General features: G+C 48.2%; 1 protein-coding gene across 2 annotated transcripts in view; it reads left to right on the top strand.

The window, feature by feature from the left end:
* The window catches only part of CAPN8 (calpain 8), a 75,204-nt gene extending 56,731 nt beyond the window's left edge, over nt 1-18,473 (top strand). For both annotated transcript variants that reach the window (XM_055418844.2, XM_088845068.1), the window contains 10 exons: nt 1,166-1,377; nt 2,464-2,500; nt 2,791-2,859; nt 5,584-5,641; nt 7,581-7,645; nt 13,541-13,609; nt 14,014-14,092; nt 14,630-14,746; nt 15,918-15,976; nt 18,450-18,473. In XM_055418844.2, the coding sequence (XP_055274819.2) occupies nt 1,166-1,377; nt 2,464-2,500; nt 2,791-2,859; nt 5,584-5,641; nt 7,581-7,645; nt 13,541-13,609; nt 14,014-14,092; nt 14,630-14,746; nt 15,918-15,976; nt 18,450-18,473 (789 nt within the window). The remainder of the gene's footprint in view (nt 1-1,165; nt 1,378-2,463; nt 2,501-2,790; nt 2,860-5,583; nt 5,642-7,580; nt 7,646-13,540; nt 13,610-14,013; nt 14,093-14,629; nt 14,747-15,917; nt 15,977-18,449) is intronic.
* Nucleotides 18,474-27,575: the final 9,102 nt, after the last annotated feature.

Below are 27,575 nucleotides of genomic sequence, written 5' to 3' on the forward strand. Positions count from 1 at the left end.
ACCCCTAGCCTCTGCCTCCCTCCAACAAACAAGTGGGTCATGGGAGCATCTTTTCCCTCAGGTGAGAGCCAAGGCACCAAGGGCGGTCTGGCTGTGGCCGCCTCTTCTGTCTGCCTCCCTGATTGTCCAGCCTAACACCTTGGTTACCTGGCAGGGCAATTTTCCCAGCCAGATAAAGAAGAACAGGCCCTTCTGGCTGCTGATGCTTGAGAACTGGGATTTAAGCCACAGGCCTGTACTGGGTAGCTCAGAGCCACTCCCCAGGTATAGATGCAGAGAAAGAGTCTGTTGGATTCAATGAGGGGTGATTCACAAGGACAAATATCCAGAGGGAAGCCAAGCACACAATGGAGACCCTGTTGACCAACCTTTATTTAGCTGGGAAGAGGGCGAGGGGTCTGGCCAAGGTCATGTAGTCAAGGTCAGTGCTTCGACCGGGGCTGGGCACCCAGAAGGTGTTCAGAATACACCTGCGGATGGACACAGGGTGAGTACGCAGAGTCCAAGGCCTATGGATTCTCAGTCAGTCAGTCAGTTCAGTCGCTTAGTCGTGTCCGACTCTTTGCGACCCCATGAACCGCAGCACGCGAGGCCTCCCTGTCCATCACCAACTCCCGGAGTTCACTCAAACTCATGTCCAATGAGTCGGTGATGCCATCCAACCATCTCATCCTCTGTCGTCCCCTTCTCCTCCTGCCCTCAATCTTTCCCAGCATCAGGGTCTTTTCAAATGAGTCAGCTCTTCGCATCAAGTGGCCAAAGTATTGGAGTTTCAGCTTCAACCTCTGTCCTTCCAATGAACACCCAGGATTCTCAGCCCAGGGTTAAAGATCAGTTCAGTTCAGTTAAGTCGCTCAGTCGTGTCGGGCTCTTTGCGACCCCATGAATCACAGAACGCCAGGCCTCCCTGTCCATCACCAACTCCCGGAGTTCACTCAGACTCATGTCCATCGAGTCGGTGATGCCATCCAGCCATCTCATCCTCTGTCGTCCCCTTCTCCCACCCCCAATCCCTCCCAGCATCAGAGTCTTTTCCAATGAGTCAACTCTTCGCATGAGGTGGCCAAAGATCAGCGAGCCCTAAATCCAGGCAATAGAGCCCAGCTCCGCGGCCTTCACCTTCCAGGATGCGGGCAGGCACTGACCCTAATGTTGCTCTGCGCAGCTGGGGAGCCACACGGCCGCGCACCTGGGCCGGGACTTCTTCCAGGGCCGCGCGCCTGCCGCCCGCTCCAGCACCTACGTTAACCTGCGCGAAGTCTCGGCGCGCCTGCGGCTGCCCCCCGGGGAGTACGTGGTGGTACCGGCCACCTTCGAGCCCTTCCAGGACGGCGACTTCTGCCTGAGGGTGTTCTCGGAGAAGAAGGCCAAGGCCCTGTGCGTGTCCTTTCCCTGCGGGCTGGTGGCGGGGGCCGCAGCGGGACCTGGCCCCGCCAGGGTGCAGGGAGCTGTCGGTGTGTGGGACCCACCCCCGGCCCCCGGAGGAAATCTGTCGCCCCTGCGAGGGTTCTTCATTAGGGGGGCCCCCTCCTGCCCCTCCACGTTGATCTGTAGGAGGGGGAGAGTTTTCCCTCTAAAAAGATCAAGAGAGGGCAGCAGTAACAGCTGGGTGGGAGCGTTTTCCTATCAGCGGGGATGGGCGCCACAGAGAGGAGGAGCTGGGTGAGAACACTGCCTCTTCTCTTACACACACCACACTCTCACGCTCCACACACACACACCACACACGCACACACTGCATGTACCATGCACACACACATCACATACACAACACCACACACACACAATGCACGCACATCTCACATACACACACCACACACATGCCACACGCATGCAGACCGCACGTCCCTTACATATATATACCACACATACACACCGTACACACACCTGATACACTTTCTTTACATACACACATCACATGTATCACACACATACACACCACACACATACTACCTACACACATAAAACCACACACACACACAAACACCACATACATACACTTAACACATAGCATCGCCCCCCCATACCACACACACACACACTCTGCACCGCATACCATGTCCATGTATGCGTGGACTCGTGGGTTGTGGCCTTGGTGACCACAGATACCATTTCAGCAGGCATTCACATAGCTGGGAAGATGAGATTAGTAACTGGGAAAGGCAGGGAGAGAATTCCCCAGAAGAGTGGTCCTCCAGGGTGAACATTCTTGATTCCATGAAGGGCCCACTGAACTTGGCAGCTCTTGTCTCTGGTGCAAAACTCAGGGTGGGGTGGGAGTTGGAGACATGAGGGCAGGGATCCTGGTTCAGTTTATGCAGTTTGGTGATAGTAGGAACCAGATCTTGTGTTTTGAAGCTGGTCCCTCAGCAGGGTCACAGACTTCCTGAAAGAACCTAGCCATCAGCTATACGTTTTGTTAATATTTATCCATGTTTGCTTTTTCCTTTCTCTGTGTTTCAGGGAAATTGGGGATGTGGTAGTTGGAAACCCACATGAGGTATGCCACCTTTTAAAATGCCAGGCTCTGACACTGACATGTAGCAGTCATTTGGGGCTTCTTGTTGATTGCCTAGGAATCCCCTCAACCCCTGAGCCTGGCTGGATGGGAAACCTGGGGCCAGGACCTTGGACCCCTCCTCCACCATGCCCGCCCGTCCCTACCTAGTGCCCAGCACACAGCAGACTTGCAACAGATGTAGTGAATGATGCACGAATGAATTTTAAATCTTCATCTTTCATTTTTCTCAGTGAGTCCCATCTTAACTTTGCAACTGCCCTGCCTTTTAGCCACGACCCAACGAGGTGGAGCAAGAAGACGGCCAGCTGAGGAGCCTGTTTGAGAAGTTTGCCGGGAAGGTGAGTGGAGGGTGAACACGAGCTCCCACACGGGCAGGAGAGTGTTCGAGAAAGCTCAGGTCACTTGAGTCTTTTGTCCTTTGCATCTCCTTGAGTAGCAAGGGCCACAGCTCAGGCCTCCCAGGTCTGTCTGTTGCGTCTTCCTGTTTGAAGCCTGAGGTCTTTCCTGCCCTGCTGGCGAGAGGACTGTGGGACCGACCATGGCCACTTTTCTTGCTGTGTCATTTTGCATTTTGAGAAAGTAGAAAATTTGAATCTCTGGGTCCTGCCAAAAGCCTTTCTGTGTGTAAACTGGCCCTGGGGGATCAGAGCTCTGACTGGAAAACCAGGAGGCAAAACTTCCTTATATCCTTCAGAGATGAGAGGAATCGCCCAGGCCAGGTGGCCAGCAGCTCAGTCAACCCAGCCTGGGCTAAGTGCTTCCTGTCCTGCTGTCTCGTCTGCCCTCAGAGACACCGACGGAGCTGGGATTGTGGAAGTCATGCTTGGCCCAGGTGCCAGCGCCACTCGGGGGCTTGTGGAGCTGGTGTGCCCACTGCTCCTTCCCACCCCATCCTGCTGACTTGGCTTATTGTGATTCCGGTCCTGAGGGGCTGTAAGTCAGAGCAGACTCAGGACTCCAAGTGTCACAACTGGCCCCATAAATACAGCGAATGCACTGCTCTTTGAAGGATAATAGGTTTGCCAGAGGGCCTGGAAAGGCGTCCGTCATCTTGGACTGCTATAATAAGGTACTGCAGACTGGGAAGTGTTTGAACAACAGAAATTTATTTCTCACAGTTCTGGAGGCTAGCAGTCTGAGATCAGGGTGTTGGCCTGGTCAGATTCTGGGGAGGGCTCTCTTCTAACTTGCGGACTCACGTCTCACTGTCTCGTGGCGGAAAAAGTATTAGGAATCCATCTGGGGTCCCTTTAGTAAAGGCACTAATTCCACTCATGAGGGCTCCACCCTCATGACCTAATCACCTCCCAAAGGTCCCTCCTTCTATACTTTAACATTGGGGGTTGGATTTCAACATACAAATTTTGGAGGATGCAAACATTCATTCCTTAACAGAAGGAGAAAAACAATGCTCTCCACCCCCGGAAAGCTCTGAGCCACTTTATAGACTTGAGGACAGAGTAGAAGAAAATACTTTAAAATCCTTTGCAGAAAATAAAACCTGGGAACACAGTTCCTTTATATAGCCATTAAAGAAAGCTTTGCAAAAATGAGGCAATTTATGTTTTAGATAGACACTTAGACCAATGTTTTTGCTAACAAAACCTTGTTGCTTTAGCTTCCAAGGGACCATATTTTATTTGGAACATCAAGACTGATAACAAAAGAAAAGTTCCTATTTGTGTAGTTCTTCATGTACCTTATCTTTTCTCTCTTGCCTGGTGGGGCAATATAAGTCACTGTCGCTGTTCTACTGGTGCAGGGTCGGGCCCAGAGAGGTTAAGGAGCTAGCTGGGGCACGAGGCCTTGTGAAGGACAATCAGAGTTTCAACAGCCCATTCTTGGCCTGGAGGCTTTTCAGGATGTCCCTGGGTCTTATTATTGAAACTGACCGTTCTGTGCCTGAATGAGGCCAGCTGCACTCACAGGCAAGCTCACAGATCCCACCTCGCTTGTTTCCAGTCGAACAGCCTGGGCCTGGCTGGTGGAAGAGGGGAGAAATGGGGCCCCGTGTGGACAAGTGTTAAGACCACACCTCACCAGGGGAAGTGACCTGGCTAAGGTCCCGTGGCGAATAAGGGGAGAGTCACGACTGGAACCCAGGTGTTAGTCTGGCACCCCTTCTCTGAGCCTCACTGTCTCTGGGCTTCATTTGTCATCCTGCCTGAGGTCTGTCCTCCAGCTGGTTGTTAAGGGACCAGTAATCCTGAGGCTCAGTGCTTATCCCCTGCCCCGTGCGGGTGAAAAACCCTAGTCCCCAAAATCTCTACTTCCAGAATGAGATGGGCTTTATGTGAAGTAGCAGCTCCCCCAGATGCAGTGGGGAAAGCGAGTGCTTTGGTGTGAGACAGACTTAGGTTTCGAATCCCAGTTCTGCCACTGGCGACTGTGAACTCCAGCAGTTATATCACAGGCAAGTGGCAATTGCATGGTAAAGGTATATGGTGTTTGGTGGTGGTTTGGTTGCTAAGTTGTGTTCAACTCTTGTGACCCCATTGACTATAGCCCTCCAGGCTCCTCTGTCCATGGCATTTCCCAGGCAAGAATACTGGAGTGGATTGCCTTCTCCAGGGGATCTTCCCTGACCCAGGGATTGAACCTGGGTCTCCTGCATTGCAGGCAAATTCTTTACTGACTGAGCTACCAGGGAAGCCCATATGGTGTTCAGCAGTTTACAAAGTCACAGCTTCCTTCACCCTAACATGGGGACAGGGCTGTTGTGAGGTTTTGAGGATGCTCCACCCCGGGTGCGTGGCCGTCAGCACTGGCTCCTTTACGCTTCTCGCCATGTCTTGGTCTTGGGTTGGGCAAGTCTGAGAAAGGCTGTAGACCCTGTGTGATGCCTTCTGCTCGGAGTGTGCCCTGCTCACGCCATTAAGATACACTTCTCGCTGGGCTATGGGGGCCCCAGAGAGCCTGTGAATTGGATTATTTTTTAACGCTGTCACAACTTTTTAAAAGTCACAGGGTCAGTGGACCTGGTGTCTGAATCTATGTGAATTTTGTGTCTTGAAACATGCATTAGGGTCTGACATGCTTTGCACTCGGGTTCCTCTTTCTAGGATTCTGAGATTGGGGCCAGTGAACTCAGGACAGCTCTGAATGAAGTGTTTTTCAAACGTAAGTTCTTCCTGGGGGCTTTTCAGAAAGTCTGGGAGCCTAAGGGAGATGTTGAGAGCCAGGGAGGGTGGGGGTGGGCACTGGGCTAGGGGCACTGCAGATGGGGACCAGGGCCCTGACGGAGAGAGCGTCTGGCAGGTGCGAGAGGCTGGAGCAGAGGGGTGGTGGGGAGGGTGAGGGCGGGGCTGATGCTGGGGCCAGTCAGCCCCGCAGCAAAGAGTCCTAAGTCCTGGCGGGAAAGAAATTGGGCTGAGAGTGACGTAAATGAAATTCTCCCACAAAATGAATAACTTGGTACTGTGGAAACTGTGCAGCTTGAAAATCCTGTTCTGTGCACCTCTGGGGAGGGCATGTGGCGGGGAGGATTCTGCCTGTCCTCTATCGTGACAGTTCTCCATCTTCAGACTTCAGCAAGTCCTGAGCTCTGGCAGAGGATCAGACTGCACCCAGGCTGAGGAAAAGTGTGCTCCTCCCCTATGAACCGCAGATCCATGTGAACTGGCATGGAGCTGGTTTCTTGTCCAGCCTGAGGATGGGCCAGGTTAAGGCTTCTGGCTGGTTGAGCGATGGGTATGTTCACCCATGGCAGCCAGAAAGGGTCAGAGCATGAAGGACACAGGGGCAAGGCCAGATGTGAGCCCACCCTGGGACTGAGCGCCTCCCGGGGTTGAGAGCCCAGGCTTGGAGGCCCTCCCCACCCTCTGCTCCAGCTATTCCTCCTGCCTGGCAGAGAAAGAGCCCAGAGAAGTAGAGAGGGCTGCAGGGTCTTTGGTGTCTTCCTGCCTTGGCTTTCAGGTGTGAGCAAGTTGAGCATGGAGCCAGGGATGACTGTAGATCCCAGAGATGCCTGCAATTTAGCAGTAACATTAACAGTTACTGTTTGAGAGGCTGTGTGTTGTGGTTAAAAGCTTGGGCTATGGAGCCAGATGGCCTGCGTTTAGATCCCAGCTCTGCCTGGGTTCTGTGATCTTGAGCAAATTATTTAACCTCTCTGGGCCTCTGTTTCCTTACCTATAAAATGGGTGTGAAGGTATTTACCACATGGGGTACAGTTCTTAGAGGGCTTCCCTGGTGGCTCAGTTGTAAAGAATCCACCTGCCAACGCAGGAGATGCAGCTTTGATCCCTGGGTTGGGAAGATCCCCTGGAGAAGGGAATGCAAGCCACTCCAGTATTCTTGGCTGGAGAATTCCATGGACGGTGAAGCCTGGAGGGCTGCAGTCCATGCATGCGTGCTAAGTCACTTCAGTCGTGTCTGACTCTGTGATCCTATGGACTGTAGCTCACCAGACTCCTCCGTCCATGGCATTCTCCAGGCAGGACTACTGGAGTGTGTTATCATGCCCTCTTCCAGGGCATCTTCCCAATCCAGGTATCAAACCCACATATCCTGAGACTGCTGCAGTGCAGGCAGATTCTTTTCCGCTCAGCCACTGGGGAAGCCTGGGCTGCAGCCCAAGGGATCTCAAAAGAGCTGGACTTGACGTAGAGACTAAACAAAATAGAGTGCTTTGAACAATACCTGGCCAATAAAAAGCTAGCTGATTTGTTAAGAACTTGTCATAGACTGAGCACTGTGCTAAGAACTCCACTTACATTATCTAATTTTATCACCAGTTAGCTTTGGGGGCAAGTATGATTGTTGTTCTTATTGATGGAGTAGAAAAGCATAGCTCAGAGATATTAGCTTGCTGAAGTCCCATGGCTTGTGAGTAGCAAAGCTGAGATTCTGACTCTGAACCCTGAGGCCAGCATCCACCTCTGGGACCCCAGGGGGCCTCTTCCCAGGAGCCCGCCGACTAGCTCGCTCATTTATGTGGAGCTCACATTCGGCTCTGTACCCTGGCTGGTGTCTTTGGTGGCCTCCTACCAGGGAGATTATTTCCCGTGCCCTCAAATGATCCTGACTCTCCCCCATCCCTTTCTATTTAAATATTTAGGAACAGACATCAAATTTGATGGATTTGACATCAATACTTGCAGAGAGATGATCAGCCTGATGGATGTATCCTTTAAATGTCACATTATTTTTACTTTGATCCTGGTTTTCTCGACTCCTCCACCTGAGATGGAGGCAGGGGAAAGAGAGAGAAGGGAACCAGCATTTTCTGAGCATATGGCAGGTACCCTGAGCTGGAAAGAAAAGTGTCATCTCATTTTTGCTCCTCAGTAAGCCTGAGATGCTCTGTTTTACAGGTGAAGAAACTGAGGTGTGCCATGTTTAAAAGACTTATTTAAAATCCTCTTTTTTTTTGGTGATTCACATTTTTTTTTCCATTTTCACCAAGAACTTAATTTTTTTATTGGAGCATAATTGCTTTCCAATGTTGTGTTGGTTTCTGCTGTACAATAACATGAATCAGTCATAATTACATATGTATCCCCTCCCTTTTGAACCTCCTCCCTACCCCTATCCCACCCCTCTAGGTCATCACTGAGCACCATGCTGAGCTCCCTGTGCTATCCAGCAGCTTCCCACTAGTTTCCTACTAGCACATGGTAGTGTATACATATCAATAATTCAGAGATAGCGAAAATGGCATTTGTGGCCTTCCTCCCATTTATCACGGCATTCCTCCCATGGGGCTTGGTTCCTTCTCCTTCCTCTCCCTGGCTCTTTCCATCCCCATCTGTCTCCGTCACCCAGGCTTGACACCAATTGTTGAGAATTTGATCACACAGGATAAAACCTGTTTGTTTGCTCTGACCTGATTGAACTCTTGTTCTATGTTGAAGCATGAGAAAGAGATTTGGGGAGGAATGGAGAAGGTCAGGGCATTCTAGGTGGAAGGAATGCCTTGAGCACAGAGTGGGGAAGGGCAGGGCACCCCTTCCTTGAAACTTGGCCTTGGGTGGGTCCAGGTACCATGTCCCATGGTGCTGCTGCTGAAGGCGATTTCTTTGATAACTGGAGCCTTGGAGGATATACTTCAGCTCTGGGGACTTCATCTGTGATGAGATATGATGACCTCTGGGGTGGGAGGAATGAGTTGTACTTGCATGGTGGCCACGCAGAAGGGGCCTGGACAACCAGCTTGAGTGTGCTGACCTCTGCTGGGGGTGTCAGCCGCGGAGAGCTGGTTCTGTCCTTGTGGTCCCGGAGTTTCAGATGCTGGGCCTGTCCAGCCCTGTGGCCTTCTACGAGGCCAGCGTGGTCGCTCAGTGAGGTCCATGTTTAACTTGTGGGCCGTGAAGAACTGTTAATTGTTGATTCACTGTTCTGCAAACAGTTCCTTTATTTCTGAGTCATTCTTCTCAAACTTGCCTATGAACTTTCATTTAGATTTGAGGGTGACCATGTGGTCCCTCAGGCATAGTTCCCAGGGGTGTTTGCATTTTCATGGTTCTAAGAGGACCACGACTCAGTCATTCTTCAAGAGTGTATGTTTCACCATTTGGATGCTTTGGGGGACAGTGGTTTTGAACCAGAAAATATAGCAGAACTGCCCATGGTGAAAGTGAAGGTTGCTCAGTTGTGTCCAACTCTTTGTGACCCCATGGACTATACAGTCCATGGAATTCTCCAGGCCAGAATACTGGAGTGGGTAGCCGTTTCCTTCTTCAGGGGATCTTCCCAACCCAGGGATTGAACCCAGGTCTTCCACATTGCGGGTGGATTCTTTACCATCTGAGCCAGAAGTGAAGCCCCATGGAGCCTTGTGTAAATGTTTTTTGCGTGTGTGCTCAGTCATTCAGTGGCATCTGACTCTGCAACCGTTTGGACTGTAGCCCACCAAGCTCCTCTGTCCATGAGATTTTTTCAGGCAAGAATACTGGAGTGGGTAGTGATTTCCTCTTTCAGGGGATCTTCCTGACCCGGGGATGCAACCCGTGTCTCCTGTGTCTCCTGCATTGCAGGTGGATTCTTTACCTGTTGAGCTATCGATATCAAGACAGAATTCACGTACCATCTAATGTACCCATTTAAAGGGTACAATTTCATGGTTTTTTAGTATATTCACAGAGTTGTGCAAATACCACCATCCATTTTAGAGATTTTTATCACCCCTAAAAGGAACTCTGCACCCATATTTGAAGTCACTCGCCTTTCTGCTCAACAACCTCAAACCCTCTGCCCTACTATCACTTTCTGTCTCTATAGATTTGCCTATTCTGGATATTTTCATGTTCAGTTCAGTTCAGTTCAGTCACTCAGTCATGTCCGACTCTTTGCAACCCACGGACTAGAGCACACCAGGCCTCCCTGTCCATCACTAACTCCCGGAGTTCACTCAAACTCATATGCATCAAGTCCGTGATGCCATCCAGCCATCTTATCCTCTGTTGTCCTCTCCTCCTCCCGCCCCCAATCCTTCCCAGCATCAGACTCTTTTTCAATGAGTCAACTCTTCGCATGAGGTGGCCAAAGTATTGGAGTTTCAGCTTTAGCATCAGTCCTTCCAATGAACACCCAGGACTTATCTGCTTTAGGATGGACTGGTTGGATCTCCTTGCAGTCCAAGGGACTCTCAAGAGTCTTCTCCAACACCACACTTCAAAAGCATCAATTCTTTGGTGATTAGCTTTCTTCACAGTCCAACTCTCACATCCATACATGACCACTGGAAAAACCATATCCTTGACAAGACGGACCTTTGTTGGCAAAGTAGTGTCTCTGCTTTTGAATATGATATCTAGGTTGGTCATAACTTTCCTTCCAAGGAGTAAGTGTCTTTTAATTTCATGGCTGCAATCACCATCTGCAGTGATCTTGGAGCCCCCCAAAATAAAGTCTGACACTGTTTCCACTGTTTCCCCATCTATTTCCCATGAAGTGATGGGACCAGATGCCATGATCTTAGTTTTCTGAATGTTGAGCTTTAAGCCAACTTTTTCACTCTCCTCTTTCACTTTCATCAGGAGGCTTTTTAGTTCCTCTTCACTTTCTGCCATAAGGGTGGTGTCATCTGCATATCTGAGGTGATTGATATTTCTCCCGACAGTCTTGATTCTAGCTTGTGCTTCTTCCAGCCCAGCATTTCTCATGATGCACTCTGCATACAAGTTAAATAAGCAGGGTGACAATATACAGCCTTGACGTACTCCTTTTCCTATTTGGAACCAGTCTGTTGTTCCATGACCAGTTCTAACTGTTGCTTCCTGACCTGCATACAAGTTTCTCAAGAGGCAGGTCAGGTGGTCTGGTATTCCCATCTCTTTCAGAATTTTCCACAGTTTACTTTGATTCACACAGTCAAAGGCTTTGGCATAGTTAGTAAAGCAGAAATAGATGTTTTTCTGAAACTCTCTTCTTTTTCAATGATCCATCGGGTATTGGCAATTTGATCTCTGGTGCCTCTGCCTTTTCTAAAACCTGCTTGAACATCTGGAAGTTCACGATTCACATATTGCTGAAGCCTAGCTTGGAGAATTTTGAGCATGACTTTACTAGCGTGTGAGATGAGTGCAATTGTGTTGTAGTTTGAGCATTCTTTGGCATTGCTTTTCTTTGGGATTGGAATGAAAACTGACCTTTTCCAGTCCTGTGACCACTGCTGAGTTTTCCAAATTTGCTGGCATATTGAGTGAAGCACTTTCACAGCATCATTTTTCAGGATTTGAAATAGCTCAATTGGAATTCCATCACCTCCACTAGCTTTGTTCATAGTGATACTTTCTTTCTTTTTTTTTTTTACACATAATGCCCTTTCATTTTAAGAAACACACATGATGCTAACAGACTCACCAGTTGCAAATGTTGGAAACATTGATATGTATGGCCAATGACCAAGTGACTTAATTAAGTGACATTTGTCACTGGGTGATGGAGAAGTTACTGAGCCTTTGACACACTTTTGATTTTACTGGTTTTTAAAGCTTCCCTTATAGCTCAGTTGGTAAAGAGTCTACCTGCAATGCAGGAGATCTTGGTTCAATTCCTGGGTCAGGAAGATCTGCTGGAGAAGGGATAGGATACCCACTCCAGTATTCTTGGACTTCCCTGGTGACTCAGCTGGCAAAGAATCTGCCTGCAATGTGGGAGACCTGGGTTCGATCACTGGGTTGGGAAGATCTCCTGGAGAAGGGACATAGTGATGCTTTCTAAGAACCACTTGACTTCACATTCCAGGATGATCCCACCATCGTGATTATCTTGGTCATGAAGATCTTTTTTGTACAGTTCTTCTGTGTATTCTTGCCACCTCTTCTTAATATCTTCTGCTTCTCTTAGGTCCATACCATTTCTGTCCTTTATCGAGCCCATCTTTGCATGAAATGTTCCCTTGGTGTCTCTAATTTTCTTGAAGAGATCTCTAGTCTTTCCCATTCTGTTGTTTTCCTCTATTTCTTTGCATTGATCTCTGAGGAGGGCTTTCTTATCTCTCCTTGCTATTCTTTGGGACTCTGCATTCAGATGCTTATATCTTTCCTTTCCTCCTTTGCTTTTCGCTTCTCTTCTTTTCACAGCTATTTGTAAGGCTTCCCCAGACAGCCATTTTGCTTTTTTGCATGTCTTTTCCATGGGGATGGTCTTGATCCCTGTCTCCTGTACAATGTCACGAACCTCCGTCCATAGTTCATCAGGCATTCTATCTATCAGTCTAGTCCCTTAAATCTATTTCTCACTTCCACTGTATAATCATAAGGGATTTGATTTAGGTCATCCCTGAATTAACATTTTCATGTTAATAGAATCGTTTAACATGTGGTCCAGTGTCGCATGTATCAGCACTGAAAAATCATGGAGTTTTAAAAATCCAGTTGCCTGGGTCTTGCTCCTGGAGAAGCTTATTCAGGGCATCTGGGACAAGGCCTGGTAGTTGGCAGCTCCATCTGGAATTGAGGATATCTTGGTGCTCTGAGACAGGGCTTTGGAACAGACAGGAGTCCCAAGTTTTGGCTGCACCACAATTCTTGAATACTGTGAACCTCATGTCTTCTCCTGGAAAATGGGATAACAGAGTGTATCTCCTGTGGTCTTGTGAGGCTGAAATGAGATACAAGTATACACAGGTCTGGCTCAACCCCAGCATTAGCCCTCTTTGCAGATTACTATCCTCAGGTTTATTGTTAGACGTATTAGTGAGGATTGGAAGGTTGTGGTGCATCCAACACTCTGCATAGATTGTGGAGATAAAGACACAGACTTCCCTAAAGGGTGAGGTTTACGTGTAAACACGACTTTTTGTTTGGCTAGCTGAAGGAGGTGAGAATGATGGTCTGTTTCAGAATTTTAACACCCAAGTTGTAACACTCTGGTGTCTATTGATTAATTGGGATGGCTGAGAAAAGGGTAGTTTCAAAGAGACTGAACTTCACAAACAGTTCAAAAGTACCCCCCAGGTCTAGCCCAGTGCTTAATCAGTATTCACGGGACACAGGGGATCGCACAGAACCCTTGGCCCATTTCGACTGAGCCAGCTGTCCTCCTGGGACCATGTCCCAGGATCCCTGGGAATCAATGTTGAGAAGCTCAGAGCCCCTTCAAAGCACCAGACAAATATGTATAGACTGTGTGTGGCTAAGAATCCCAATCTCATGCTCCTGAGGACTCTTGTACCATTTTGCCATCAACTCTAATATCAATGGCAGACATTTAAATCTGGAAGAGAATTTACTACAGACTGTTTAGCTCCACCCTCTCAATGTCCCACAATTATGAGGATGCTGGACACTAAGTGAATGATATTGTAGGAGGACTTTAGGCTCCTGACTTGTCCTTTGCCCCTAGATCTGTGCCTGACCTCAAATGAGGGCCTTCGTGAGCGTTTGACTCTTTAATCTTTATTTGAACTTGTCTCCCACCAATCCTTCCCACCATGACCCCCAGGGCCCTATTTACTGCAGACATGGATGTTCACTGAGGTCTTAAGACACTCACTGTGCAAGGTCACAAGAGAATGTGGTCCATAGAGCATGTGGAATCTGGGCTTGATCGTGTTGGCCTTAACTCACCTAGAGCAATGGGACAGGCTCCCTGGAACTGGTGGAATTCAAGACACTCTGGTTGAAGATCCAGAAGTATCTGGTAACCCTTTTCTCCCTGTTGGGTATCCTCTGGGCTCTGGTCACTCTCCTCTGTTCTGTTCCTAGCGCCTTGCCCTTCCTGACACCCATTCCTGATCAATTTCCTGCCCTGATCTGACCAGATCCTTCATCATGGTCAAAGTGAACACCAGACCTGGGTCCAGGAAGGACTAAGCAGGCCCCTGCACCAGTGCCGCCAGAGGAAGTCCCACTGTTCGCAGTGCAAAATGACTAGCACTGGCTCTCAGCATAGGCTCCTATTTTTGTTCTGGAGAATTCTTGGGAGGAATCAGTGAAGCCTCTGAGGGTGTCCCTGGCCTGTTGAAGAAGCAGTGGGGTGGAGGGAGATGGTTCTGCAGGGGCTGCAAACAGCTATTTTCACCTGGAATTTTTCTCCTGCTTTAGGAGATCTTTCGGGAGACGGATCATAACCACTCGGGGACTATCAATGCCCATGAGATGAGGACAGCCCTCAAGAAGGCAGGTGAGGACACATCCTGCAGGCAAGATCTTGAGACTGGGATGTGCTCATTTTAAATGTGCTTAATGTGATGGTGGTTGCTAATGACCATCAGTGGTAATTACCTTATGTTGGATGTCAGTGTGATAACAAAGATGTGTTGAATACCTTCCTTATCTGGGGAGCAGGGAATGTTGCTGGATTCTTTAGACTTTTTCCAAGGACTTTGCCTGTTCCTGGGAAGGTGACAGCAATCACAGGACTGGGCTGTGAAAGGAATGGGCAGGAGAGGCAGTCCCTTCACCTTCCCTGTTTTTTTTTTTTTTGCTATGGTCAATGTGATGCAAAGCTAAGTCAATGCTGGAGCTCCAGGCCTATTTTTGGACCAGGGAGTAGGTTCATCCTGTTGAGGATTTTATAAAAGGAAACGGATTTGATGGCCAGAATCCTCTGGAATCCTTTGAAGGGGGCAGCGTCAGGCCAGAGTTAGCCCTGAGTTCTGTTGGAGACAGAACTGAGCCCTCCATTCCATCTATGACCCTGGCCCTGCTCTGCCCACAGGTTTCACCCTCAGTGACCAGGTCCAGCAGACCATCGCCATGCGGTATGCATGCAGCAAACTCACCATGGACTTCGACAGCTTCATTGCTTGCATGATCCGCCTGGAGACCCTCTTCAGTGAGTCCCTCAGTCGTATCTGACTCTTTGTGACCCCGTGGACTGTAGCCCACCATACTCCTCTGTCCATGGGATTTTCTAGGCAAAAATACTGGAGTGGGTTGCCCATTTCTTCTCTAGGGGTTCTTCCCAACTCAGGGATCAAACCGGGGTCTCCTACATTGCAGGTAGTTTCTTTACCATCTGATCCACCAAGGAAGCCCCTCACCCCCACCCTGGCCCATCCCACTTCTCCTGAGGTATAAGAAGGGGCAGGGGGCAGAACCAGAAAGGCTTAGATAACTGTGGCATCCTTGGGGAAGGGGCAGCAGAAACTGAAGGGGCTGAGGAAGTCCAAGCTGGCCATGCCCAAGGTGTTGCCTTCTCTGGGAGATTTTTGTGCACCTATTGTGTGCAGTCACTGCAATGGTCCGTAAATGGCTTTTGGTATCTGTTCGCATCTATGGGAATCATATTGAGAGCAGGTATCACCTCCCAGAGAGGGAATAGGGGTCTCCTTCTGGGAGGCTGTGGATAGTCTTCTGCCCGCGTGGGCTTATGCTGTAATGCTGTGCTTAGCCCCTCAGTCATGTCTGACTCTGAGACCCCATGGTCTGTAGCCCACCAGGCTTCTCTGTCCTTGGTACTTTTCAGGCAAGAATACTGGAGTGGGTTGCCATTTCCTCCTCCAGGGGATCTTCCTAACGCGGGAATCAAGCCTTCATCTCCTGCATTACAGGCAGATTCTTTACCCACCCAGCCATTGAGGAAGCCCCATGCTCATGCTAATATATCCTATTAAGGGAGGGAGTTTGGGGAAAGGTCAGGCAGCCAGAGGCGAAGTTTAGTGTCTGGATTACCCACACATAGGGGGCCCCAGCCCCCACCCCTGTTGAAAGAATTCCAAGTTTCCAGAGCTCTGAGTGTGCAGATGGCGAAAGGAACTTCTCTGCTCACAACTGGAGGTTTGTCTAATTGGGCGAGTGGACATCTGCTGCCGAAAGCCCACTGCTCTGGGCATTGGATCCAGAGCTAGCCTTCCGGGGTCCCTGAAGCAAGGTGGGAGCTGGAGAGGGTGCAGGAGATGGAGGGAGGGTGCCAGGTGGGTGTGGGGTGGACAGAGGCAGCTCTCCGGCTGTTCCAAAGTCCAGGAGCATCCTTATCTGACTTCATTCCTTCTCTGGCATTCTAGAACTGTTTAGACTTCTGGACAAGGACCAGAGTGGCATTGTCCAGCTCTCTCTGGCTGAGGTAAGTAGTTTTGGTAAACTGCATGCTCACGGTACTTGAAAATTCTTGGATGGTATTGCTGCCAAGTGCTGTTTATTGACACTGGCTTATCTTATTTCTTTGTGGAAACAATGCATGTTCTGTGGCAGGCATTTCTGGGAGGAGTGTGATTGTCATCAATTATATCTCAGATCATTTCAAGGATGCAAGCTCTTATTAATCTGGATGAAATTGGGGGTGGTGGGTACAGTTTAAAGCGCCTAACTTCTCAGGCAGAATGTCTTTGATTGACATAAAGAAGGAAATCAGAAACAAAGAATTAAATTGCAACAAGGTAGAGTAGATGCTGAAGTTCCAATACTTTGGCCACCTGATGCAAAGAGCCAACTCATTGGAAAAGACCCTGATGTGGGGAAAGATTGAGGACAGGAGGAGAAGGGGGCGTCAGAGGATGAGATGGTTGGATGGCATCACCAACTCAATGGATGTGAATCTGAGCAAACTCTGGGAGTTGGTGATGGACAGGAAAGCCTGGCCTGCTGCAGTCCAGGGAGTCAAAAAAAGTCGGACACGACTGAGTGACTGAATAGCAACAAGGGTAGATGCAAAATAAATGGGTGTAAATGATTGTGTACAAGGCCCATACAGGGCCTTTACTGGCCTCTGGAGATGCAGATGTGGGCACATCCTGAGGATTCAGGAGTGGGGCATTGCCCTCGACCTGCTTCTCAGGCAGAAGAGCTAGAGCACTGGCTTATTCCTGGTCCTGCCTAGTTGTCTGGGTATAACCACTTCTCTTCTGCTCTAGAATGGCAGTGTTGCTGACCCCTTTCCAGTGATCTAAGGAAGGCCTTCCTAGAAGCACATTAGGCTCAGTTGGGTTGAACCTGAAATTTTTGGAAGTCCCTGTGGGGCTAGTTTGAGCATTCTTTTGCATTCCCTTTCTTTGGGATTGGAATGAAGACTGATGCAAAAGAATGCTCAAACTACCACACGATTGCCCTCATCTCACACGCTAGTAAAGTCATGCTCAAAATTCTCCAAGCCAGGCTTCAGCAATATGTGAACCATGAACTTCCAGATGTTCAAGCAGGTTTTAGAAAAGGCAGAGGAACCAGAGATCAAATTGCCAACATTCGCTGGATCATGGAGAAAGCAAGAGAGTTCCAGAAAAACATCTATTTCTGCTTCATTGACTATGCCAAAGCCTTTGACTGTGTGGATCACAATAAACTGTGGAACATTCTGAAAGAGATGGGAATACCAGATCACCTGATCTGCCTCTTGAGAAACCTGTATGCAGGTCAGGAAGCAACAGTTAGAACTGGTCATGGAACAACAGACTGGTTCCAAATAGGAAAAGGAGTACGTCAAGGTTGTATATTGTCACCTTGCTTATTTAACTTATATGCAGAGTACATCATGAGGAACGCTGGGCTGGAAGAAGCACCAGCTGGAATCAAGATTGCCGGCAGAAATATCAATAACCTCAGATATGCAGATGACACCAACCTTATGGCAGAAAGTGAAGAGGAACTAAAAAGCCTCTTGATGAAAGTGAAAGAGGAGAGTGAAAAGTTTGGCTTGAAGCTCAACATTCAGAAAACAAAGATCATGGCATCTGGTCCCATCACTTCATGGGAAATAGATGGGGAAACAGTGGAAACAGTGTCAGACTTTATTTTTGGGGGCTCCAAAATCACTGCAGATGCTGATTGCAGCCATGAAATTAAAAGATGCTTACTCCTTGGAAGGAAAGTTATGACCAACCTAGATATCATATTGAAAAGCAGAGACATTACTTTGCCAGCCAAGGTCCGTCTAGTCAAGGCTATGGTTTTTCCAGTGGTCATGTATGGATGTGAGAGTTGGACTGTGAAGAAAACTGATCGCCGAAGAATTGATGCTTTTGAACTGTGGTGTTGGAGAAGACTCTTGAGAGCCCCTTGGACTGCAAGGAGATCCAACCAGTCCATTCTAAAGGAGATCAATCCTGGGTGTTCATTGGAAGGACTGAACTTAAAGCTGAAACTCCAATACTTTGGCCACCTCATGCGAAGAGTTGACTCACTGGAAAAGACTCTGATGCTGGGAGGGATTGGGGGCGGGAGGAGATGGGGACGACAGAGAATGAGATGGCTGGATGGCATCACCGACTCTGTGGACATGAGTTTGGGTGAACTCCAGGAGTTGGTGATGGACAGGGAGGCCTGGCGTGCTGTGATTCATGGGGTCGCAAAGAGTTGGACACGACTGAGTGACTGAACTGAACTGAACTGTGGGGCTAAGCTTTTCCTAAGTTGTATTTCCATGGGGCTCTGGCTGGGGAGCAGTGACTTAGCGAAGGGCATCCTTGCTTCCTCTTATGGAGCGAGGCCCTTCTTGGGGAAGGAGCTAGAGCATGTTACACCCACGTGAGGCTGGAGAACATCTCTGGTGCAATCACACCAGCTCTCAGGACCCCTGAGCTTACTTCTATCTCCTTCTTTTGCAGTGGCTGTGCTGTGCGTTGGTCTGACCCAGGGTTTCGGTCATCGGTGACGCTCCATGACAACCTGCCTGCATCTTTTCTCCTCTTCTTTGCAGTTTTGTGAATTTTTATCCTTAAGGGGGCATTCATTAACTTTTCATCTCTTCCTTGTTGTTTATTGTTTCCTGAAATCCTGGCCTGTCTCACCGGAGCAATCAGGGAGTCTGAGATCTCTTTCAACAGCATTGACACCGATCCCAGGGCACCATGGAGGGACAGAAATTGATTAAAGTTGTGGGCCAAAAGGGTTTCTGCCTTTCTCTATTGATACACAATCTGGGGGTTGCTCTGGGGTGTTACCGCTTTAGGAAAGAAGATGTCCATGAGAAATGACCCAGCCCAAAGCTGCTGCGAGATGAGAAATGTGGGTGGATTTCTTGGAGAAGAGGCCTGCTACAGATTAAGCTGCCTCCGGGGACCACCTGCAGGAGAGGAGCTGCTCCCCAGCCTTCTGAGATAGGTGCTGGGGTGAGCTGCAAGGGGAGGAGTTCTTTCTTCCTCACTTGCAGATGGAGAAGTTGCTACATTGCAAGTCAGCATTGCCCACGGGAAAGGAAAGGGAGGGAAAATTCTTGCTGCGGGGAATTCTTACTTGAGGGGAGATGAGGTTCAGGTTAGTTTTGCTCACAGTGAAACAGGAGGATCTTTGTTATTGGTAAGAAAATAGATGCTATAGCCCAGTGTCCTGATGGGCACTTGGGGACGGAGCTGACTCTCACGCGCTGACTGTGGAAATGAAGTATAAAGGAAGATGAATGTCTTAGTCTATTTGGGCTGCGCTAGCAAATACCAGAGACCAGGTGGCTTATAAAACACAGACATTTATTTTCTCACAGTTCTGGAGGCTAGAAGTCTGAGATTGGTGCAGCACACTTGGGTTCTGGTGAGATTTCCTTCTGGGCTACAGACTGTGGACTTCTCATTGTGTCCTTACATGGCAGGAGCAGAGAGGAGGCAGGCTCTCTCGTGACTCTTGTAAGGACACTAATCCTAATCCCATGGACAGAGGAGCCTGATGGGCTAGTAGTCTATGGGGTCACAAAGAGTTGGACATGACTGAGTGACTAACACTTCAATCCCATTCATGAGGGCCCCACCCTCATGATTTTACCTGTGTGTGTGTGTGTGTGTGTGTGTGTGTGTGTGTGTTAGTTGCTCAGTTGTATCTGACTCTTTTGTGACCCCATGGACTATAGCCTGTCATGCACCTCTGTCCATGGAATTCTCCAGGCAAGAATACTGCAGTGGATTGCCATTCCGTTTTCCAGGGGATCTTCCTGACCCAGGGATTAAATCTGGGTCTCCTGCATTGCAGGCAGATTCTTTACAGTCTGAGCCACCAGGGAAACCCTTATTTAACTAACCCTAATTGGTTCGATCCCTGGGTCGGGAAGATCCCCTGGAGAAGGAAACGGTAACCCACTCCAGTATTCTTGCCTGGAGAATCCCATGGACTGAGAAGCCTGGTAGGCTACAGTCCACGGGGTCGCAAAGAGTCGGACACGACTGAGCAACGGAACGGAACGGAATGGAATTATAACCTACAGTCCAACATCCTAAAACTACCACAGTGTGGTGTGGGGTTTCAACATCTAAATTTGAAGGGGGTGCAACCATTCAGTCCACTGCAATGAGCTACTGGAGAGAAAGCACATACTCACACCTTGGTCTCGGTAGTAGTCTGATTAAGGGTTAGTATTTGACCTCTATAAATGCAACTGGATGAATCTTCTTTATAGGAACATGACTTACAAGTATGGCATAACACAAGTCAGATTTTTTAAAAAAATTGAAGTCTAGTTGATTTACAAGATTGTATTAGTTCAGGTGTAAGGCAAAGTGATTCACTTATATATATATTTTCAGATTTTTTTCTATTATAGGTTATTACAAGATATTAAATACAGTTCCCTGTACTGTACAGTAAATCCTTATTGCTTATCTATTTTATGTAAAGTAGTTTGTATCTGTTAACCCCAAACTCCTAATTGATCTCCCCACCACCCTTTCCCCTTTGGTAAGCATGTTATCTATGTCTGTGAGTCAGTTTCTGTTTTACATATTAATTCATTTATATTATTTTTAAGATTCCACATATAAGTGATAAGTAATATTTGTTCCGGAGAAGGCAATGGCAAGCCACTCTAGTACTCTTGCCTAGAAAATCCCATGGATGGAGGAGCCTGGTAGGCTGCAGTCCGTGGGGTCGCTAGGGATTGGACACGACTGAGCTACTTTACTTTCACTTTTCCCTTTCGTACATTGGAGAAGGAAATGGCAACCCACTCCAGTGTTCTTGCCTGGAGAATCCCAGGGACGGGGGAGCCTGGTGGGCTTCCATCTATGGGGTGACACAGAGTCGGACACGACTGAAGTGACTTAGCAGCAGCAGCAGCAATATTTGTTCTTCTTTGTGTGACTTATTTCACTTAGTATGATATTAGGTCCATCATGTTACTGCAAATAGCATTATTTCATTCTTTTTTATGACTGAGTAATATTCCATTGTGTATATATGTGTGTGTATACATATATATATATAATACATGTATATGTGTATATACCATATTTTCTTTATTCATCTGTAGATGGAGACTTGGTTTGTATCTATGTCTTGACTATTATAATCTTTTCAAGTTAGTGTTTCTATTTTTTTCTGGATATATACCCAGGAGTGGAATTTCTAGATCACATGGTAGCTCTATTTTTAGTTCTTTAAGAAGACTTCATACTGTTTTCCATAATGGCTCTACCAGTTTACATTCCTACCAACAGTGTGGGAAGGTTCCCTTTTCTCCACACCCTCTCTAGCATTTATTATTTGTAGACTTTTTGATGATGGCCATTCTGACTGACCACCAGTCAGCTTTACTACTGCTGTCAACTCTCCTAAGGCCCAGGGGGAAGCAGAGGCAGGCCCTTAAGTGAAGGGGATGCTAGGAGCTCTGGGACCTCACTTCTAGGGAGAGGCTTTGGGATGGCGCCCCTGCAGAGAAAGCTCAGTTCATTGGAGGGTGGAGAAAGAGCTCTATTTGGTTGGCAGCCTGTGGGTTCCAGAAGGAAAGAGGTCCTTCCTTGCCCAGTCAGAGGTATGAGGGAGCTTTCATCACCAAAGCTGCCATCAGCGGGACCCAGTATGTCCAACTGCCCTAGGCTACCTGGAGATACCACCCAGCCTGCCCCGTCAGCCCAAGTGGTGTTAGTCTGATGCTCACTGACCAGGTACAGGTTTCTGTCCCACCCTATTTAGAAATAAAATGCTACATTATATAGCACAGGGAACCATATTCAGTATCCTGTGGTAAACCATAATGGAAAAGAATATGAAAAAGAATATATGTATGTATAACTAAATCACTTTGCTGTAAAGTAGAAATTAACACAAAATCATAAATCTACTATACTTCAATAAATTTAAAAAATTAAAAGGGATACAAAGCAATTCTAATATTTTGCATATAGCATGGCTGCTTCAATGAACTGTGTTATAATTGACTTGCAACAGGTAGCTTTATTTTGAAGGCCTACTGGCTACTTTAGGGGATAGTTTGCTAACGAAAAAACTTATATACCTTCAGTACAAAATGGATTTGCTTTAGGGGTCTTGGGTCCCAGGTAAGGTTTATCCTGAAGACTTCTTACCAGTATAGCCCATGAGGCCGGTTAAGGATCTTAACACCGCATAGCTTTCCTGTTAAACATCTGAGAGTTTGCTTTATGCTCCTTTCTTTCCCCTGGATTAAGGCTGTGGAGCTGCTGCATTTTGGTGTGGCCTCTTCACCACCCCAGATGTGGCTGTGTCTCAGGAAAGCTCAGCCCCTCCTGAACGGCGGCTCCTGCATGGATTCTGCAGGGAGGCTCCCCTGGCTTCCCGCACTCCCCACATGCTGTTGCATTAACATGTTTCACGGCTTCCCTGTTGCCATGGATGGTCAGTGAATGCAGTGTTCCCAGTTCGCCCAGAGCCTAGAACAGTGCCCGTGAAGAGTAGGTGCTCAGTGAATGAAATCCGTGTCCTTTCCTTTGCAAATGAGGAGGCTCTGTAGCTTGGGTCCTGCTTGGTTTTCCCAATGGACACTGGGTTTGCACTGGTCCCTCACAATTTCCAGCAGCAGAAGCCCCAGGGGGACTTCTGGTATTTGGATTAGAGCCAGCCTATGTGGGTGGGTGAAGGGCCTGAGGGGATGGGAAGAAGATGTGTCCCCTGGGGGGTCCCCTGATGAGCTGTTCGCCACCCCCACAGACTCAGGGCAAGGAGTAGAGGGAGCTGTTGCCACCAGTGACATGGCTGCCTCCTATGATTTGTGTGAAGAATCCATGGGGGCTCTTGGGTCCCCCACTTTCTGGAAGGAGAGTGAAGAGGCTCAGTGGAGGCTCAAGGTGGCCTGGGAGGCAGCTGTGGGGCTTGGGTGACCCTCCCTCTCTCCCTGTCCATCCTCCCCCACCTACAGAGCCCTGTCACCTCTCAAAGGCAGAGTTTGTTTCCTCATTAGTAAATGCGGAGACACAGATGCCCCCATGCAGCCCCCAAACTCAACTGAGACCTCGGGGAACAGGGAACCTGATGATGGGGTGGGAAGCGATCAGGGTATAGCAAATATTCTGGGTAATTCCACACTAGCAAGACATCTCTAGCAAGTCCCCTTTCCTGAGAGAGCTCAGGGCCTCACATTATTAGCTTTCTCTTCACATCACATGCCCAGGTTAGGCTTTTGGTAGTTATGTACAATTGCAGAAGCCACGTTGAGCAGGGTTGGGAGAATCTAGCCAGTGGCCCTGCCACATGTGGCAGGGGCTCTTTCCACCCAGGTCCTGATAGCATCAGGTCTCATAGCATCCCGTGCATCCTGCCGTTGTAGCTGGTGGAGGCCCCCACCCTGCTCAGTGCTCCCGTTGCTCCTCTCTGCCTCCCTAATGCCAGCCGCTCCTCTGGGCTGGGGCAGTGGGGCCATGGAACAGAGTCCTCCCTTTTTTGGTCAGCTGTGCTCACCCCGCTGAACTAGGGCCGACTTCTTTCCTCTCACTCCAAGCTTCAGGTTGTCTAGCCTTTCAGATGCCCAGCGTCTTTTCAGCTTTCGAGGTCCCAGTTTCTCATCCTGTAATTGCTTCTGCTCTGGCTTCAGGACACAGCCACCCCCTGCACCAGCCATGCTTCTCTATGCTTCTCCTATGGGGGGCCCCATTTCCCGATTGTCATCTCCCTTCATACATGAACTGTTCCCTTTGATTGGTGGGCTGGGTCAACCTGGAGAGTTCACATAGTTGACAGCCGACAGTCAAGACCCTCTGCCCCCACGCCACTCTCTGCACTTCAGAACGGTATCTGGAAGGACCTCATGAGGGGACACTTGCCCACTTTGTTCTGTTCCTCAGCTCTGTGTTATAGGTGGGGTGATGGGAAGCCCATCTGTGTGATACAGACAAGGATGGAGACACGCATCCGGATCCCACCTGCCATCAGTTCTGTCTGATGCACACCTGTCAGGTCTGTGAAATAGAGAGCAGCGGTCACTTAACTGGGCTTCCCTGGTGGCTTAGCGTTAAAGAATCCACCTGCAATGCAGGAGACTTGAGTTCATTCCCCGGTTCGGGACGATCCCTTGGAGGAGAGCATGACAACCCACTCCAGTATTCTTGCCTGGAGAATCCCATGGACTGAGAAGCCTGGTGGGCTAGTTTATAGGGTCGAATGAATCAGACACACCCGAAGCAACAGCACACACTCACAGTTACTACTAGTGTAACTCACAGTAACTCACAGTAACTCACAGTTACTTACTAGTGGCAGCTGCGTGGAGACAGAGGGTCCCTCAGTGGGGGATAGAGGGATGATTTGGAGTTTGCAAGTCGTCAAGACAGATGTCAGCTCTTACAATTTTGGGAGACCTGTGCTTGCTTCGCCAGTTGATTAAACATAGGGCAGGATGGAAATAAGGCAGGAACACTGTCCCACGCTGACCTTCACTGACTTATAAAGGTCTCATGAAGGCCAGTGATGCTTCTCCCATCTCCCTTCTGTGCCTGGTGCAGAGCCAGGGGGGCAGGCATGTGGGGACACCTGGCAGTTTACTGCCTTCTGCTGAAACTTGCTTTTTATTTTTGAAAAATTTTATATTCATTATATTCACATTCTTATATTTTATAAATTTATTTCTATTAAAATGATTTTATGTTGTTATTATCCATTTATGTATTTAAGTTTATAAATTATTGATATATAAATATTAAGATACATAATAAATATCAACAACATATAAGGGAACTGTATACTGAAGTCTCATGTATTATTCATTAGAGTGAATGATTTTTAATATTTTACCATATCTGTTTTATCATTTTTTTACTGAAGAAGTTTTTGTTAAAGTTAATCACAGATATCATGACATTTTATCCTCTGCTATACGTCTCTAGCAAAGGACATTATTACACAGCCACAGTACTGGTATCCACCCAACAAAATTAGCAATAATTCTCAGTCACATCTAATAACCAATCTATACCCACATTTTCTTGATTGACTTTAAAATGTACTTTTGCAGTTGGTTTATTTAAGTGGGAATTCAACCAACATCCTCATTTTACCAGTTTTAACCTACAGCAGTGTCAGACTTTGTTTTTTGGGGCTCCAAAATCACTGTGGATGCTGATTGCAGCCATGAAATTAAAAGACGCTTACTCCTTGGAAGGAAAGTTATGACCAACCTAGATAATATATTAAAAAGCAGAGACATTACTTTGCCAACCACGGTCCGTCTAGCCAAGGCTATGGTTTTTCCAGTGGTCATGTATGGATGTGAGAGTTGGACTGTGAAGAAAGCTGATCACCGAAGAATTGATGCTTTTGAACTGTGGTGCTGGAGAAGACTCTTGAGAGCCCCTTGTACTGCAAGGAGATCCAACCAGTCCATTCTAAAGGAGATCAATCCTGGGTGTTCATTGGAAGGACTGATGCTAAAGCTGAAACTCCAATACTTTGGCCACCTCATGCGAAGAGTTGACTCACTGGAAAAGACTCTGATGCTGGGAGGGATTGGGGGCGGGAGGAGAAGGGGTCAACAGAGAATGAGATGGCTGGATGGCATCCCCGACTCGATGGACATGAGTTTGGGTGAACTCTGGGAGTTGGTGATGGACAGGGAGGCCTGACGTGCTGTGATTCATGGGGTCGCAAAGAGTCGGACACGACTGAGCGACTGAACTGAACTGAACTGAATGTTCCTTTTCTTTGAGGTCTTGAATGACTGATACATAATTGCAGTTTTAGGGAAGAACGTTGGTGATATGAATCGCTGTCTCTTGCTTCTCAGTCTAATTAAATCTCTTGCAGAGTGCCCATCCTCTCCAGCTTCCACCCTCTCCCCAGGAGCATGCAGGATGGTTTTTAGGGACTGGAATCTCAGAAAAGGGCGTCTAGTGTTCCCTGCACTGTGGTTGCCATCCAAGCACGCCCAGTCTTGCAGGTGGCATCTCCTGCTGGTGGCCCTTTGGCTCCACGATCATCTAGGCTGGAACCTCCCTTTTGGGCCTTACCTGTTTTTTGTTCAAGTTGTCTTGTTCTCTGACCCCAAGGTTCAGCGAGTTTCCCAGAGTCCATGCACCAAGGTGCTCTTTTCAGCCAGTGGGTCTGGGCAGTACTTGTCCCGGCCCTGAGGATACCAGGCTCTGGGGAGGCAATGGGTGGGCACTGTAGACCAGCAATCTGCCTCTGAGTATTCACAGAGGGGAATGGCTCTGTTAGTAAAATCGCAGGAAAGCACATGGGAATTCTCTGGGGTTTAGAAGGCACGGTGGTTCCGTGTGGAGTGCAAGCCTTCAATTTTGGCTTGTTGAATTGAATTCAACAAGGAAGAGAAGATTAGGAGATGAGAGACATTATCTGGTGATGAAATTCAAGCCAAAATGTCCCTGTAGTCAGTTACTCTGTATGTGCTCTGGCGGGGGGGATTGGCAGGCAGCTCGTTCCAGAACCTCACAGACACTTAAGCGTGGATTTGCACGGTGGGCTTTCTTGGTGGGCATGAAGGGCTTCTGTTTGGTCCCTAGGCCCCTCCTGGAGACCTGGAGTAGAATCCCCTCAGCCTTCTGAAGGCAGTGGGATGGGCGCTCAGGAGGTGGAGCCACGCTCTTCAGTCTACCCACTAATTCAATAAGTGACTGTCTAAAGCACCAACTACAAGCCAGGCTCAGTGCTCACCTTGGGAGTTGCAGGGGGGTGGGGTGGGGCTGAACTGGGGTGGGCAGTGCAAATACGAGTAACAGAGATGTCTGCCTCCCAGAAGCTTAGAGGCAAATGGGGGAGACAGATTCACACACAGCTAACAACAATTTAAAGCAGTGTAACATCAGTGCTGGAAGAGGTACAGAAAAGTCAGGCCACAAGAGAAGGGAGGTCAATGCTGTCTCAGGAAAGGCAGCGGGCTTCCTGCGAGACGGATAGGAACTGAGCAGCTGGGACTGCATTCATTCACTCATTTGGTAAATATTAAGCATCAGCTATTTACTATTCTAGTATATATATATATATATATGTATATATATGTACAGATATATACACATATATGGCACTTGGTCGCTCAGTTGTGTCTGACTCTTTGCAACCCCATGGACTATAGCCCGCCAGGATCCTCTGGCCATGGGATTCTCCAGGCAAGAAAACTGGAATGGGTTGCCATTTCCTTCTCATATATATATATACACTATTCTAGGTTATATATAGTCAAAGCTATGGCTTTTCAGTAGTCATGTATGGATGTGAGAGTTGGACCATAAAGAAAACTGAGCACTGAAGAATTGATGCTTTTGAACTGTGGTGTTGGAGAAGACTTTGAGAGTCCCTTGGCCAGCAAGGAGAGCAAACCAGTCAATCCTAAAGGAAATCAATCCTGAATATTCATTGAAAGGCTCATGCTGAAGCTGAAACTCCAATCCTTTGGCCACCTGATGCGAAGAGCCGATTCACTGGAAAAGACCCTGATTCTGGGAAAGATTGAGGGCAGAAGGAGAAGGGGACGACAGAGGATGAGATGGTTGGATGGCGTCACTGACATGGACATGAGCCTAAGCAAGCTCCAGGGGACAGTGAAGGACTGG

This window comes from Moschus berezovskii, chromosome 17 (assembly GCF_049115385.1).
Source record: "Moschus berezovskii isolate FMDL1 chromosome 17, NW_MosBer_1.0, whole genome shotgun sequence".
Lineage (NCBI taxonomy): Eukaryota > Metazoa > Chordata > Mammalia > Artiodactyla > Moschidae > Moschus > Moschus berezovskii.